The 15000-nt window shown below is 38.7% G+C and overlaps 1 protein-coding gene across 1 annotated transcript in view; it reads left to right on the forward strand.

The window, feature by feature from the left end:
- LOC137624442 (carotenoid-cleaving dioxygenase, mitochondrial-like) overlaps positions 1–15000 on the forward strand; it is a 26685-nt gene that overhangs the window by 11452 nt on the left and 233 nt on the right. The window contains exons 7-12 of the mRNA XM_068355208.1: positions 4185–4399; positions 6338–6484; positions 7273–7402; positions 9017–9198; positions 13377–13517; positions 14862–15000. The exon at positions 14862–15000 is cut by the window's right edge and continues 233 nt beyond it. Coding sequence (XP_068211309.1) covers positions 4185–4399; positions 6338–6484; positions 7273–7402; positions 9017–9198; positions 13377–13517; positions 14862–15000 — 954 coding nt within the window. The remainder of the gene's footprint in view (positions 1–4184; positions 4400–6337; positions 6485–7272; positions 7403–9016; positions 9199–13376; positions 13518–14861) is intronic.

Here is a 15000-nt window from a genome sequence, read left to right on the forward strand (position 1 = left end):
AGGATATATGTTATAAAAGTTAGCTCTCAGAAGACCTGCTTCTGTAATAAATCGACAAATGCCGCTATCATTGTACGACACATCATGTCCAAGAATCTTGGCAAGGAGCGGAAGTCAAAATCACCTGACCAAGTGTGGCCTAGTGACAAGCCGCCATGTTGGAACCAAGGTTAGAACCTCACTTGGAGACGATGTATAAGAGAGGAAGAATTTGGGCAAAAAAGCAGCTGCAAACAAGCAGTCCTGCAGTCAATGGAGTAGAACAAGGTCAATTAGAGAGCCAATCCTCCTTGACATACACCCGACCACACAGCGATTCTACATGGCTTTGAAGTTCCTGTCATTCAAAACGTGTTTTTAAGAGGAACTAAGGAAGTGTGCGGGAGAATGACTAAGTCCTGTTACCCAGACATGAGGTGCTCCGACAAAAGAGGGAACACAGAAAAGAGAGGATTAGATTGTGCCCTTACGAAGGAAGTCTAGGAGCTATCCATTCCTGATTTCAAGATTTTTTCATTATACGCTGAAGGGCTTAGTGCAATTATTTAGTTGCTGATATTGCAAAAAAAAAATTTTGTCAGTAAAGAAATCAAAACTTCCGGTACTCATCTCTTGAGATTGTGAATTACTAATTCATTTAACATAATTAATTGACTGATTTCTATTACTATAAGTATTGGGGACAATTGTAATTCCTAAATTAAATGAAAGAAGTTTCACTTTTAATAATTGAGCTTCACAATAGCATAATAAAAGCTCAACTTTTGCCTACAGAGCGTGTCTTTTAGGTATTTACAACAGAGGAACCATATGGTTGGTATCTGGAAGAATGGATTTAGATATCAAACCTTTTGTTCACTTGGCAGAGAGCTTGTACCTCCTTATCAAGGAACATAGCATGCTAGAAGACGCTCTGCTTTTTCCCTCTGCAGTGTATATCCTCTAGGATACTTCACCAGAACTGTTTCTTGTTTTTTAATAGTTTAACTCTCTCAAAGTCGTTTCAAAGTTTTGCACAAAACCAGCTTTATTGCCAGTATTTCCTTGTTCTACACAGTAATCCTTCATTCCTTCCCTAGTGTCCTTTTCCAGATTTTTTCCCATATTTTTAATTCACATTTATCATATATATGAGCTCCAATCATAACTCACCATAAAATGTATTTTTTTTTTTCAACAAAGCTGTTTTGAGGTACTCTATAAGGATATGACTGCATGCTAGAAGAAGCTAAGCCTTTTCCCTCTGCTGAGCCGGTCTTCTAGATTATTTCAACAGAGCAATCATAAGGTTGTCATTTGGAAGAATAGATCTAGATATCCACCCATTTGTTCACTAGACCAAAGCTTGTACCACTTCAAAGAACATGGCATACTAGAAGACCATTATTTTCCCTCTGCAGTGTACATCCTCTAGGTTACTCCAACATAATTGTTTCTTTGTCGTATACTAGTTAAAACTCCCCTCTTGCTTTTAGATTTTGCTTCTCTTTTTCTTTGATTAAACTATACCGTTCTTATGCTTCAAATTTTACTTCTTTGATAACCTCTTTGACTTGTTGATCGACATTATCGAAGCATATCTTCTTTGCTGACATTTCATCTTGTAAGATATTTCTACTCCTAGGCAAGGCAACATCTTTAGCTTCCCCCCAAAGACTATATCTCAAGTCCAGAGATTGTCCACGAAGATTGCCTTCGTCCTTTGTGTTTTCTTGTAAGATATTTTCAAAATACTGAAAAAGGCTTTCTAATCAGATTTTTGTTGCTTCGTGATATTCTTTATGTTTCTTTTCAAATTTCTCTCTTTTTCACGCACTAATGTATCGTTCAATGACACCGTAAACTAGGCCTCCTTTCTCTTCTGACATTTCATCTTGTATCATTTGACCTATCCTTGCCAAGGCAACATCTTCAGCATCCCTCCTAAGATTCTTTCTTATGTCCAGAGATTGTCCACATAGATTGCCTTCATCCTTTGTGCTTCCTCGTAAGATATTTTCCAAATGCGGGATACAGCTTTCTACCATTCCATCTCCTACTGCGTCAAGATTTACCTTCTGTTTCATTTCTATTTTCTCTTCATTGAGAGCCTCTTCCCATAGTTGAATAAGAGCATATACTATGCTTCTTTTCTCTTCTGACTGTCCGGAGGCACCAGTTAGGTATTAACTGATAAGCGGAGTGAATATAACTAACTTTATTTAAGCAGACAGCAAGCTTTTATACCAACAGTTTCAGTGAAAGAAGGTCACAAAAATTCAAACAGATTGATACACGCATATATGAGCAAAAACAAGTTATCAGTGCGAGGGGAGAGTGATAAATACAATATACAAAAAAAAAGAAAAAATAAACACCGTTACAGTGTACGAGCGTGTGATATGCGCCCGTTACATGGCTCCCCCCCTAAAAAAGACATACATGCGAAATAGGGCACTTTACTCTTGAGAGGCATACTGTAGTCAGGTCGTCTGGCATGAGATAAGCAGGTTTTAAGCAATCAATAGAGACTCAGTCTTCTTTGCTACGGATGGTAAGGAGGAATGCTTTCAGCATACGACAGATCACGACGAAAGGGCCCATGTAAGGGGGCGTTAACGGTGACTTAATCGTATTGTTGAGCAGGAAAACGTGCGTTGATGAGTGCAGATCTGTCGGCATGTGTTGCTTATCTGGGGGCTTGTAAGTCCGGCGGCATGGAGTATTTTCCCACAATGTGACATAGGTGCTGGAAATTGTCGGAGGAGGTTGCAGACTGAAAAACTTCGTTAGGGACGACCAACAGGTCACCATACACCATTTCAGCTGCTGAGACATCCAGGGCGTCTTTAAGAGTGGTCCTTAGACCAAGGAAGATGATTTTAGGGTGTCATATATTATTGGCGAGTGTCCTTGCTCGCACAGCCAATCAGAGATTTTCGAGAAAGTATCCTCTGGGATCGCCGCGAGAACGTAATCTGCTTTGGTACTTGACCGAGTCACGCCCTTGATGCGAAACTGGACTTCAGCATGCTGGAACAAAGCAAACACTTCTCTGCTGACGAAAGATGATAGTTTCAGGGGCGTGGCTTTGATAGTAGAGACAGACACAGCAGTGCAAGGGAAAGCGGGAGGGAGTTGAAGACTCCAGTGGTCACCAATGTGCGGAGGCACCAGTTAGGTATTAACTGATAAGCGGAGTGAATGTAACTAACTCTATTTAAACAGAAAGCGAGCTTTTATACCAACAGTTTCAGTGAAAGAAGGTCACAAAAATTCAAACAGATTGATACACGCACATACAATCAGAAAGAAGTTATTCGTACAAGGGGAGAACGATAACGACAATATACAAAAAAACAGCAATACCGTTACAATGTACGAGTATGTACAATCCTAGACAATCTTTAGCGTCCCTCCTAAGATTCTTTCTCTCGTCCAGAGATTGTCCCTCAAGATTAGCTTTCTCTTTCTATCTCATTACCTTTTCCATCATAATACTTTTTAATCTAATTTATTCGTAACATTATTTATTGACAAAATGTATATCTGAGGGAGAAATTTAGGTTAGTAAATAACTTTCGATTCACATTAATTGGTTATTACTTGAAAATAATGATGCTATTCGGACAAAAATACTTCCGACCACTCAGTTCTTATAAACATTTTTTCGAGCTAAAAGGGCACCTTTACGAGTCGGTACTAATCTGCCCTCATTACAAAAAATTAAGTAAAGTTGTAGCTCACCACAGTTGCGATGACAGGATAAGTGCAACAGACATGACCACTGACCGACAAACCGACGTTTTTCCTTCATGTAAATCTATGCAAGATGATCAACCTTAGCCTGGAGTTGGCAAATAAGATAGAAGACAGTGAAAGAAAGACCGATGGATGTACGTATGTACAGACAGACAAGGGAAAGATGTTCTAAAATGGTTCACACAAAACTGGTAAAATACGAATCATATTTCATTTAGGTGGTTGAGAGATCACGCCCAAACTTCTTTGAGAGCAAAGGCGTGAATTATCGCCAATAACAAAATCATTTCACTGATAGCTGTTCGTCATTAAGAAAGTGAATACACTTTTCTTCCTTTAAAAACCATAATAAATGGCACAATTTCCCAGCTTTTAGATGCATACTAAACATAAGTTAGATATGAAAAAACTAATGTTTTGTTTCTCCCTTTCTATTCTTTTAGGGCACCGGGTTTCCTCCTTCGAGCAAGCTGAAATCGTAGCCTCTATCCCCTGCCAGTGGAAGATGTACCCCTCCTACTACCACTCCTTCGGTATCACAGACAACTATTTCGTCTTCGTGGAGATGCCCTTCGTATTTAACGTTAAGAAGTTCCTCTTCTACCACTACTTCGGGAAACCCATGTTTGGCGCTCTCGATTGGTTCCCCAATGAGAAGGTAAGTAGTTTGACTCTCTCTCTCTCTCTCTCTCTCTCTCTCTCTCTCTCTCTCTCTCTCTCTCTCTCTCTCTCTCTCTCTCATAGCAAAAATAAATACCCTTTCCAAATTCTGCCTTTTGGATATTGCAAAACCTCATTAGAATTAGGACAAAAGCTGAACATAGTAGTATTTGCCCTTTCCCTAAATTTTAATAGATTTCAAAGGATTATATATTAGTATTAATATTATTACAAGCTAAGCTACAACCCTAGTTAGAAAAGCAGGATGCTATAAGCCCAAGGGTTCCAACAGAGAAAAATAACCCAGTGAGCTAAGGAGATAAATAAACTACAAGAGAAGTTATGAACAATTCCGTGTTCTATAAGAAAGCAATATTTTGTTACGAAGTTTCTCGTAACATCATCTACATACTGTACTACATATTTCGTCTCTTTTAGAATAAAACAACACAGGTATTGATAATTCAACCCTACCGTATGAAAGAAAACAGGTAAACTTTTTCCCATACTTTCTAATATATTTGTATCTTCAAAAGTAGCGGATATATAAGTGAGAGTCGAGATTGGAAGTCCGAGCAGTAAGGAAGTTATGTACCGTCCCGAAGCTCGGGGGCCAGTGGTAAGAGAAAGGTTTCGGGCTAGACGACGGCATCACAAAAAGAGATTATTATATACTCACTATCCTTGTTACACACACCCAAAAAAGAATATGATAGCAACTGCGTTTATCATATGTTCACACACGCACACATACACACGCACGCACGCACACACACATATATATAATATATATATATATATATATATATATATATATATATATATATATATATATATATATATATATATATATGTGTGTGTGTGTGTGTGTGTGTGCGCGCGCTCGCGTGTGTGTGGCCCAGCGGTGAGAGAGGCAGAACTCAAGGCTGGACGATGACAAGTCTAAGCGTGGGGTTGACTGTTTATTGACCACCATTGTTGGATACTACACAAAATTGCGTTTTCAATTGCGTTTCACTTGTTTCCACATGAATAAGGAACGAAAGAAATACAAACGACGGTTGCAGCCCCATTGTGTGTGCGTGTGAGATGAATAAAGGGACATTAGACCAAACATTCAAACGGGACATAAAGTCCCTTAGGGCAGAACTTGCCATCTTAACCCTCTCTTATATTACCGTTATTTATGAATCACTCTTAACAGATTTAGTTTAAGAATAAGGGAACTAATCAACATTAATATTTCTGTGACATGTATGAACACTTGAAATACAAAGAAACTTTTCAAAACCTTCTCAGTTCTTTTCAATTATTTTGACTGAAAAGGAAAAATTTAGCCGGTTCTCGAAATCTCACTTTGTATTCTACATCGTAATACATTTTTACAAAATATTAGTTCGGATTTTGTTCCTTTATCACCGTTATTTATAGAACAATGAGTAAAATCGTAAATGTACAGAATTACTAACTAAACATTGCCGAACAAAATGGTAATCATACCACTGTTTATAAACAATTCCGGACTATGTGAAATATATTAAAAACAGTTACAACATTAAAATAAATCTTCCATAAATAAACTATTAAAAACTTAAAAAAAAAAAAAACATGGGGAAGAGAAATAAGATAGAATAGTGTGCTCAAGTGTACCGTCAAGCAAGAAAACTCTACCCCTAGACAGTGGACGACCATGGTACAGAGGCTATGGCACTACCCAAGAATGGAGAACAATGGCTTGATTTTGGAGTATCCTTCTCCTAGAAGAGCTGCTTACCATAGCTAAAGAGTCTCTTCTACCCTTACCAAGAAGAGAGTAGCCACTGAACAATTAAATTGCAGTAGTTAACTTCTTGAGCGAAGAAGAATTATAAGCACAGGCTGTTCAGCATCACTCCAGTCTCCCCAACACTGACTTTAGTTGTGCTCTTCTTTTCAGACAAAATTCCGGATCGTCAGACGCGATACAGGAGAACTCATCAAGACGGTCTACAAAACGGACGCCTTCCTGACATTCCATCACACGAACGCTTACGAGAAGGAAGGACACCTGGTTGTAGATCTGTGTGGCATCAGTGACGCTGGTGTAAGTACGAATTCTATACCAAGAGAGTTTAACGGCACTATCTTTATGGGGAGGGAGGTGGGACAACCATGGTTGAGGTAGGTATGAATGCATAAACTGAATTAGTTTATGATACTATAGTCTAATCAAAATGAGCTAAGATAGGCTATGATACTCTAACTCATTGTGAGTCCTTTACGCTTACACCAGAATGACAAAGTAAGTTACAATATTCCTTTTTTTATTTTACCAAAATTTGCGGCATCTGCCTTCCTTTATCATGGATTAGGACTGCCTTGAACGTATAAACTCTATGAGCAGAGTTACGATTGGTAACATAAAATCATGGAAGAAAAAAAAATAGTCCAAGTTTAGGCTATGGTCAGACTAGGTTGACTAGGTTCATGTACGATCTTCAAAAGCTAGTGTAATGGCTCAGAGAGAGAGAGAGAGAGAGAGAGAGAGAGAGAGAGAGAGAGAGAGAGAGAGAGAGAGAGAGAGAGAGAGAGAGAGACTATTTTTATCAGTTCCTCCATCAAGCACATTTTCTTAATATTTCTTGCAGACCACCAAAGAAAACGTTATTACAGGATGCACTAAGAAATCAAATCGATTTAACTAAACAGAGAAGAAAGGTAAAGATCACTTCAATATCAACGCCAATACTGTGACCAGGAGTCAGGACCAGGGCTTACGTTAGGTTAGACTAAGTTAGTTGGTACACCTCCATCATATTTTTCAACTGGACTCAATCGACAATTTCATAATTCGGGTCACATCTCTCTATTTTGACCATTGTTTTTCCACAGTGTGTGTATCAACTCATGCTGAAAAACTTCGAAAACCCCGACTTTGAAGCTTCTCCATGTACAATGAGTACGCACAGACGCTTTGTGATACCCCTAGATGTTACTGAAGCCGAAGAAGATACAAATCTTGGTAAGCAGTGCACACATAATCTTATTCATAAACACATTCAAGTTAAATACTATTTTATATACTACAAGAGAGGCAATTCACTGTTTTCCTTCATTAACAAACAAGACCTACTCTTTTTCGCAATGAACAACCCCACGCCAGCTCTGGCATTGGGTGCCAGTCACGGATACCATTACAGTACCTTTCTGACTATTATAAACTCAGCAAGATGGGTTAAACAGTTAGAAACAGGATCCTATAGGAGGGTTGCTGAATCCCTTAATAGAGATCTAGCTAAAGTTAGTGCATGGTGCAAATTAAGGTGCACAAAATTAAACCCTAACAAAACTCAAATATTGTAAGTAGGTCGGGGACTGGCTCCTCAACATTCAGGTCTCTGCATTGATAATGTTTCTTTAACCCTATATGATTCCTTTAATATTTCAGTAGTGATTCTTGATTGTAAATTTACTTTAGAGAAGCAAATTCAATTTACTTCAATTGCTCGCAAAAATTTGGTTTATGGAGAAAATCATTTAAGATTCTCGGTGATCAATCTATTCTGAAAAAAATGTTCTAATTCTTTCTTCTACATTGTTTCGAGTCGAGTATTGTTTTCCTGCCTGGTCTTCAACTGCCGAGTCTCATATTAATTTGTTGGACAAAAACTTACGGTCTATTAAATTCCTTATTCATAATCTGGATGTTAATCTCTGGCACTGTCATTCAGTTCGTTATGCAAGTTGCATAAGATCTTGCATAATTCCGACCATCCTTTGCATTCAGATCTTCTTAGACTATACCATCCTGTTAGTAGTACTAAGTATGCAGTTAATGCAAACAGTCTTGCCTTCTCTATCTTAATGCCAAATACTACATAGTATTTTAGAAGTTTTATTCCAGCCGTGACCATATTGCGGAATGATCTTCCTAATCAGGCTGTTGAATTGGTGGAACTTACAGAAGTTCAGACTTGCAGCAAATGTTTTTATATTGAACAGGGTGACATAGGTCTCTTCATAGTGTATTATATATATATATATATATATATATATATATATATATATATATATACATATATATATATACTGTATATATATATATATATATATATATATATATATATATATATATATATATATATATATATATATATATATATATGACAGATCTATTCTAACATTGTTACTGAACTTAAGATATTTCATATTCATTATTCGTTACTTCTCACGTAATTTATTTCCTTTCCTTACTATGCTATTTTTCCTTTGGAGCCCCTGGGCTTATAGCATCCTGTTTTTCAACTACTAGCTTAGCTGCTGCTGCTAATGATGATAATAATAATAATAATGATAATAATAATAATAATAATAATAATTTTGAATAAAATCCCATACATAAATATGTCATTCACAATGTTAATTCACACCATGGAGTAATCTTGTTGAACAGGCTGACATATGTCTCCCTTCAAAAGTCTCTCTTTCAACTAGGGTTATAGACAAGCTAATAATAATAATAATAATAATAATAATAATAATAATAATAATAATAATAATAATAATAATAATAAAACATAAGCCTCATGCCACTCTATCTTGTTCCTTACCAATTTCAATTCGTCCCCCTGCGCAGTGACACTACAAGACACAAAATGCAGCGCCTACAAGCGACAAGATCACAGCGTGGAATTGGTGGGAGAGGAGAAGTCCGATGTTTACTTCGACCTTCCTAGAATTAACTACAAACACAACGGGAAAGAATACTCTTACGCCTACGGAGTGGAGTTGAATACGAAGGGAGTGGAGTTTTGCAGCGTAAGTCCTTAGATTCATGTTTCAGTTAGTTAGGTCAATCGAAGATATATCCAATAATGAGTTACTCACATAACAATATATAAAAATGAATGATTTAGCTATGAAGGTTCTACTATTCGATTCCTAATGATCATAGTAACATAGACGTCGATTTCATTTTCAAAGACCAAAACAGCGGAAAAGTTAAATTTACTGAAATTAAATGGCATATCACTGAAGGATTCTGTCATCCTTTCTTGTGATTCTGTTTGGAACTGGGTTGCTTATGGGGCAAAAAACTGAGAATAATTAAAATAGGTAAATAATTTAATATAGAAATGTCTATAACGAGAGAGAGAGAGAGAGAGAGAGAGAGAGAGAGAGAGAGAGAGAGAGAGAGAGAGAGAGAGAGAGAGAGAGAGAGAGAGAGAGAATTTATTACCAAGAATATGATTCCAAACACAGATGCCCCGGGACTGTACTTATACCCTATACCGATAAAAATAAAAAGGACTATGCAAAAAGGTATGGATTAACCACGAATGAAGCAACAGACTATTAAAGAATGAAAAGTTGTATGTAAGAAGGAACAAGGAAAATGTGTATAGAAAGGAAAGAAACGATTAGAATTAGACGAGAGTTGAGTACTGCATCAGACATCGGATGGACTTACTTTAATTCAATTAAACTGATGAGGGAGGCTAAGAATGAATCGCCCCATATATGAGATCGCTATTATCAGTATTGATGGAGGAGACCAATATAGTACTTAACATACGTTATTAAAAAAATACCAATTTTAACGGAAAAACGCTTTAGATTATGAAGGAGATCTAGCAATCTGAATTGAGCGATCTTTCAAAGACAAATTATGAGGAAACCAAAACATTTAAAATACTGCTAAATGAGAAAGATTAGAATTAATTCCATTTTCAGAAAAAAAGGAAAAAAACTATCCAGGAAAAGGAATAGATAAATGGGTATCAACGATGTCTAGAAAGATTTCCATTTGGAATTGCCATACACGTAAAAGTCATAGACGAAAGAACTCTTCAATAAAAAGCGAGCCACTAAGAAATCAAGGAATATTTGGATGGAATTCACCTCAAGCTACAATAACAAGCAACCTTCAAATTATCACCTCCCATAATGCCAGCCCTTTAACAATACACTGAGAGAATTAACGAAGGGATTTTAACGAGAATTGCTGGAAACATTAATTGGGGCGTTGATTTGGTTTTTTGTTGACCTTTCAGAGCCTAGCCTTCCTCGATACCCAGCCAGGAGTTACCATATAGCAAATATTTGTTGACTTCCCAACCTTAACCTTCATCAATATCAAGCCAAGAGTTTATCATGTGAAGGGAACTGTGCGGATGTACCAGTTAGATAATGACTGAGAAGCTGGGTGAATACAACTAAGTTTATTTGGACGGCGCATAAGTATCTATACAACACATTCCAGTCAAGAATGGCACAAAAATTCAAACAAAATGAATAAAAAACATAGAGGTATAAACAGGTTATCAGTGCGATAGGAGAGCGATAACGATATACAAAAAACAGAAATACTGTTATAGTGTATAGCGTGTGTGATTCACATGCAGTACATGACTCCCCCCTCCCCATAAGTTGGGGGCAAAGCACTGCTGAGGTTGAGGAAAGGTGCCCACTCCTGTACCAATGTACTTTTGAGGTATGGCATGAAGTACAGGAGTGGACCCAAAGCTTAGCATCCTTGGTAATGCCATGCCAAATGAACTTTGTCTTCAGTAGCTGTGCAGTAGAACGGCACGAGAGATGTGAAGGGACATGAATGAAATGAAACACCAGTCGGCGAATGGGAAAAGGTATCCACGGTCTAGGTCTACCAGTACTGACGTAACAAAGGAAGGTGGCAAAATTATTCGTCAAGAGGGACATCCTCCCAAGGGAGGGATGTGCACTATATACTACATCCTTGGTAGTTGGGATATTTTCATTGGGCTTCTGGCCAGACGTTATAATCCAATCCCAGATTAATGGATGCTAATGTGTTTCTTGACAGGGCATCGGCAACGGGATTCATTTTCCCAGAGAAGTGTTGAAGGGTACAATTGTATTCAGCCATGGTGGATAGATGTTGGTGTTGATGGGCAGATCAGCCATCAGACTGCCGAGTGAAGGAGTGTACCGGAGCCATGTGATCAGTGCGAATGACTAAGTGCAAACCTTCCAAGAAGTGGCAAAAGTGACGGACAGCCAAGTGCACTGGCAGCGATTTGCAGTTGAAGGTAGAAGGCTAATGTGCGGTGCGAGCCGTTGACCATCTGCTCGAGTACTGTCCCAATAGCGACGTCACTGGGACCGGTGGAGAGAATGAGAGGTGCATGTGGCACCGGAAAAGTGAGAGCAGCAGCAGTTGATAGCACATTATTAGCATTATAGAAGGCAGCTTCTCGAAGGGGACCCCACTTCAGGTCTTTTGGCTTACCCTTGAGGGAGGCACAGATGGTACAAGAGGGGAGATGATGGCTGGCAGGAAATGGTGATAATAATTGATTGTGCCTACGAATTCTAGCAGTGCTTTTAAAGCACAATTGATGGCGTGGGGAAGTTCTGAATGGCTTCCAACTTCTCATGGAGGGGGTGGACTCCTTCAGGAGTGATGCGGTGACCTAAGAATGATACTTCGTTGGTGCCAAAGGTACACTTACCATACCGGACTACAAGGCCAGTCCATTGTAGGCAGTCTAGCACGATGCGTTGGTGTTCATCTTTGGAGGAAGAGAACACGAGTATATCGTCCACATAACATACACAGAAGGGGAGGTCCCCTAAGATGCACTCCATGATATGTTGAAAAGTGGCCCTGTCATTACGAATGCCAAAACAGGAGTAATTGAAAGTGTATGTACCATAAGAGGGTGGTGATGGTGGTCTTGGGGAGGTTTTCTGGGTTCATGGGCTCCTTATAAAACCCCTTCAGATGGTCAAGCATGGAGAAAAACTTCACTTCGTGCAAATGCGAGGTCACATTGGCAATTTTTGAGAGAGGGTTGTGATCCGGTTCTATCTGCGTGTTCAGGGGCCTGCAATCCCAATATGGATGCAGAGAGCTATCTCTCCTCAGAACGAAGTACAAGGGTGATGACCATGGGCTTGAGGCCTTTTAGCAAAGGCGAAGTTCTTCCATTTGGCAAATGTTTGTTTGGCCTCCTGTGTCAGATGCCTGAATCTGGCAAATACTGGGGGCCCCATCGTCTTGATAAGGTGATAAACGCTGTGTTTGGCGGATGGAAAAATCCGAGTACGATGTGAGGAGGTGGGCGTAGACATCTGTGGGTGCTCTGATGTAGAGAGCAAGGTTAGAGGTGGCGGGTTGGAGAGGCGTTGAGGAGTAAGAATCTGCGTTGACTAATCGTTGATAAGCTACATTGACCAGGAGGTGGAAATGTGAGAGGAAATCCACACAGAGGATTGGAATTGTATATTTGGTGCTTCCAAACGATAATGTGAGGAGCTCATAACTGTGGGTGGGTATTGCAGATCCGTTGGCAGCTACCAGGCAGATGTCGGTACACTTAAAAGGATTACATCAAGTCCTGGAGAGGGGCCTTGGCAGAAGAGAATGGCAAACACCTCTGTCTACCAACAATCGCATGCCCATACCTATATCATGTAAAAAGAAAAGATTAGTGACATGGGAGGCCACCGCCGCAAGCAATGGCCTACTTACAAGTTTTTTGGCCACTGACAACCATTCATATATTTGCAGCAGCACCAAATCTGGAGTGGTAGCACCATAACTGTGGCCGATGGGCATCAGGAAATGGCTGTAGAGAACGTTGTTTAGGGCTTGAGCAAGTGGTGGGTGGTGGGCAGTTTTGTCGCAGCTCCAGCACATAATGGGGTGAACATCTATGTTCTACCACATTCATGTCACCTTCAGTCGATGTTTAATGCAACTAACTTTATTTAGGCGTGAGCATGAGTATATATGTACATCCTGTTCCAGCCAAGAACGGAAAAAAAATTAAAATACAATGAATCAAGAACATACAGGTATAAACAGCTTATCAGTGCGAGGGGAGAGCGATAACGATAATACAGAAAAAAAACCCGAAATACCGTTACAGTGTATGAGCGTGTGTGATACACGATACAGAACTATTCAGTGAATCCCTACACCAACTAATTCTTTTTTTTATTATCGGCAGCTGCTGAAGTTGAACGTGAAAACGGGCGAGACTAAGCGATGGGAGAACGGAGAGAAGCTAGTCAGTGAACCAGTGTTTGTTGAGGCGCCCGATGCTCAGCATGAAGATCAGGGTGTTGTTCTATCGGCTCTCATCGACAAGGTAATAGGCCTATATGTAGGATGAGTGAACTTCCTGATTTTGCTTTTATTTTTGCATTACACACACATGTTCAGTATATATATATATATATATATATATATATATATATATATATATATATATATACATATCATCCTCATCAGCCACTGTTAGCCCACTGCAGAACAAAGATCTCAGACATGCCCTTCCACTTACGTCTGTTCAAGGCCTTTTTGTGCCAGTCCACACCCGCTAACTTTCTTATTTAGTAAACCTATTGGCTTCTCTTCGTTTTCCCCCCTTTTACAAATTCTAGGGACACATTCTCTTATTCTTAATGTCCATCTAATTGTTGGTCAGTTTCATTATATGTCCTGCCCATGTCCATTTCTTTTTCTTACTTTAGTTTTCTCTCGTATCCACGTTGCCCTTTTCTGCCTCTTATTGCTACTCACATCATTATTCTTTTCATAGCTCTTGAGTTGTAACTAGCTTAAGTTCTAAAGCTTTAGTAAGGCTCCAAGTTTCTGATGCTTAAGTTAATACTGGTAGGACCATCTCATAAAATACTTTCCTCTTTAGAGAAAGTGGTAGTTTACTTTTCATAATCTCATTTTGTTTACCAAATGCTTACCCTTCTTTTAACTTTGGTTTCGTGTCCTGGGGAAACACTTACTGTCTATTCTAATCTCTAGAGGCTCATCCATAACTCTTATTTGTTGTGTCTGCATTTTTATTGAACATTATCTTAGTTTTGCTCATATTCATTTCTAGTCCTACATTTCAGGTCTGGAATTGGGAACGTTGACAAAAAACACTACTTTTACTGGATATATTGCAACTAATTATGCATTTTAAATGTGGAAAAGAGAGGAGATAGAAACAATAAAAATATTGAGGGAATATCTTTCAGTGCAGATGCACATTAATAAGAAAGGGAAAGAATACCAGATAAAATTACTATGAAAGCTAACACCATGTATGCTTAGGAACCGTGATAGATTCTAAGCGAATGCCTTTGCTGGATGCTAATCTTGATAAAGCTGGCATGGGATTTTTATACGTATAATAGAGGAAAGTAAAATGTAAATTGGACACATATCTGCAAACAAATTACTTTTCCGATACTTGCAGATTTAATGTATCAATGTATCAATCCAAAATGAATACGTCTACTTAAAAATCAAAATGAATAATAATGCTATTTATTATTGTAAAAAATGCTATGGTTAAGCACGTAGCCTATGCAAAGTGGTGTACAAAACAAAACAAAGATAATGCCACAATTAAAACTTACCAATTAGAAACCGAATAAAAAGTAATACAAACTCAATCAAATTTTTTTTTTTTTTCTTTTTTTCCAAGCTCAACCCCAAGTACACCGCTCTTCTGGTGCTTGACGCCAAATCGTGGACGGAACTAGGACGCGTGGAGTTCGAAGCCAACGGCGAGGTTCCTTCCACGTTTCATGGGATGTTCGCTGCAAGTGGAGAATTAGTTCATC

This window comes from Palaemon carinicauda, chromosome 31, assembly GCF_036898095.1.
Source record: "Palaemon carinicauda isolate YSFRI2023 chromosome 31, ASM3689809v2, whole genome shotgun sequence".
Taxonomy (NCBI): domain Eukaryota; kingdom Metazoa; phylum Arthropoda; class Malacostraca; order Decapoda; family Palaemonidae; genus Palaemon; species Palaemon carinicauda.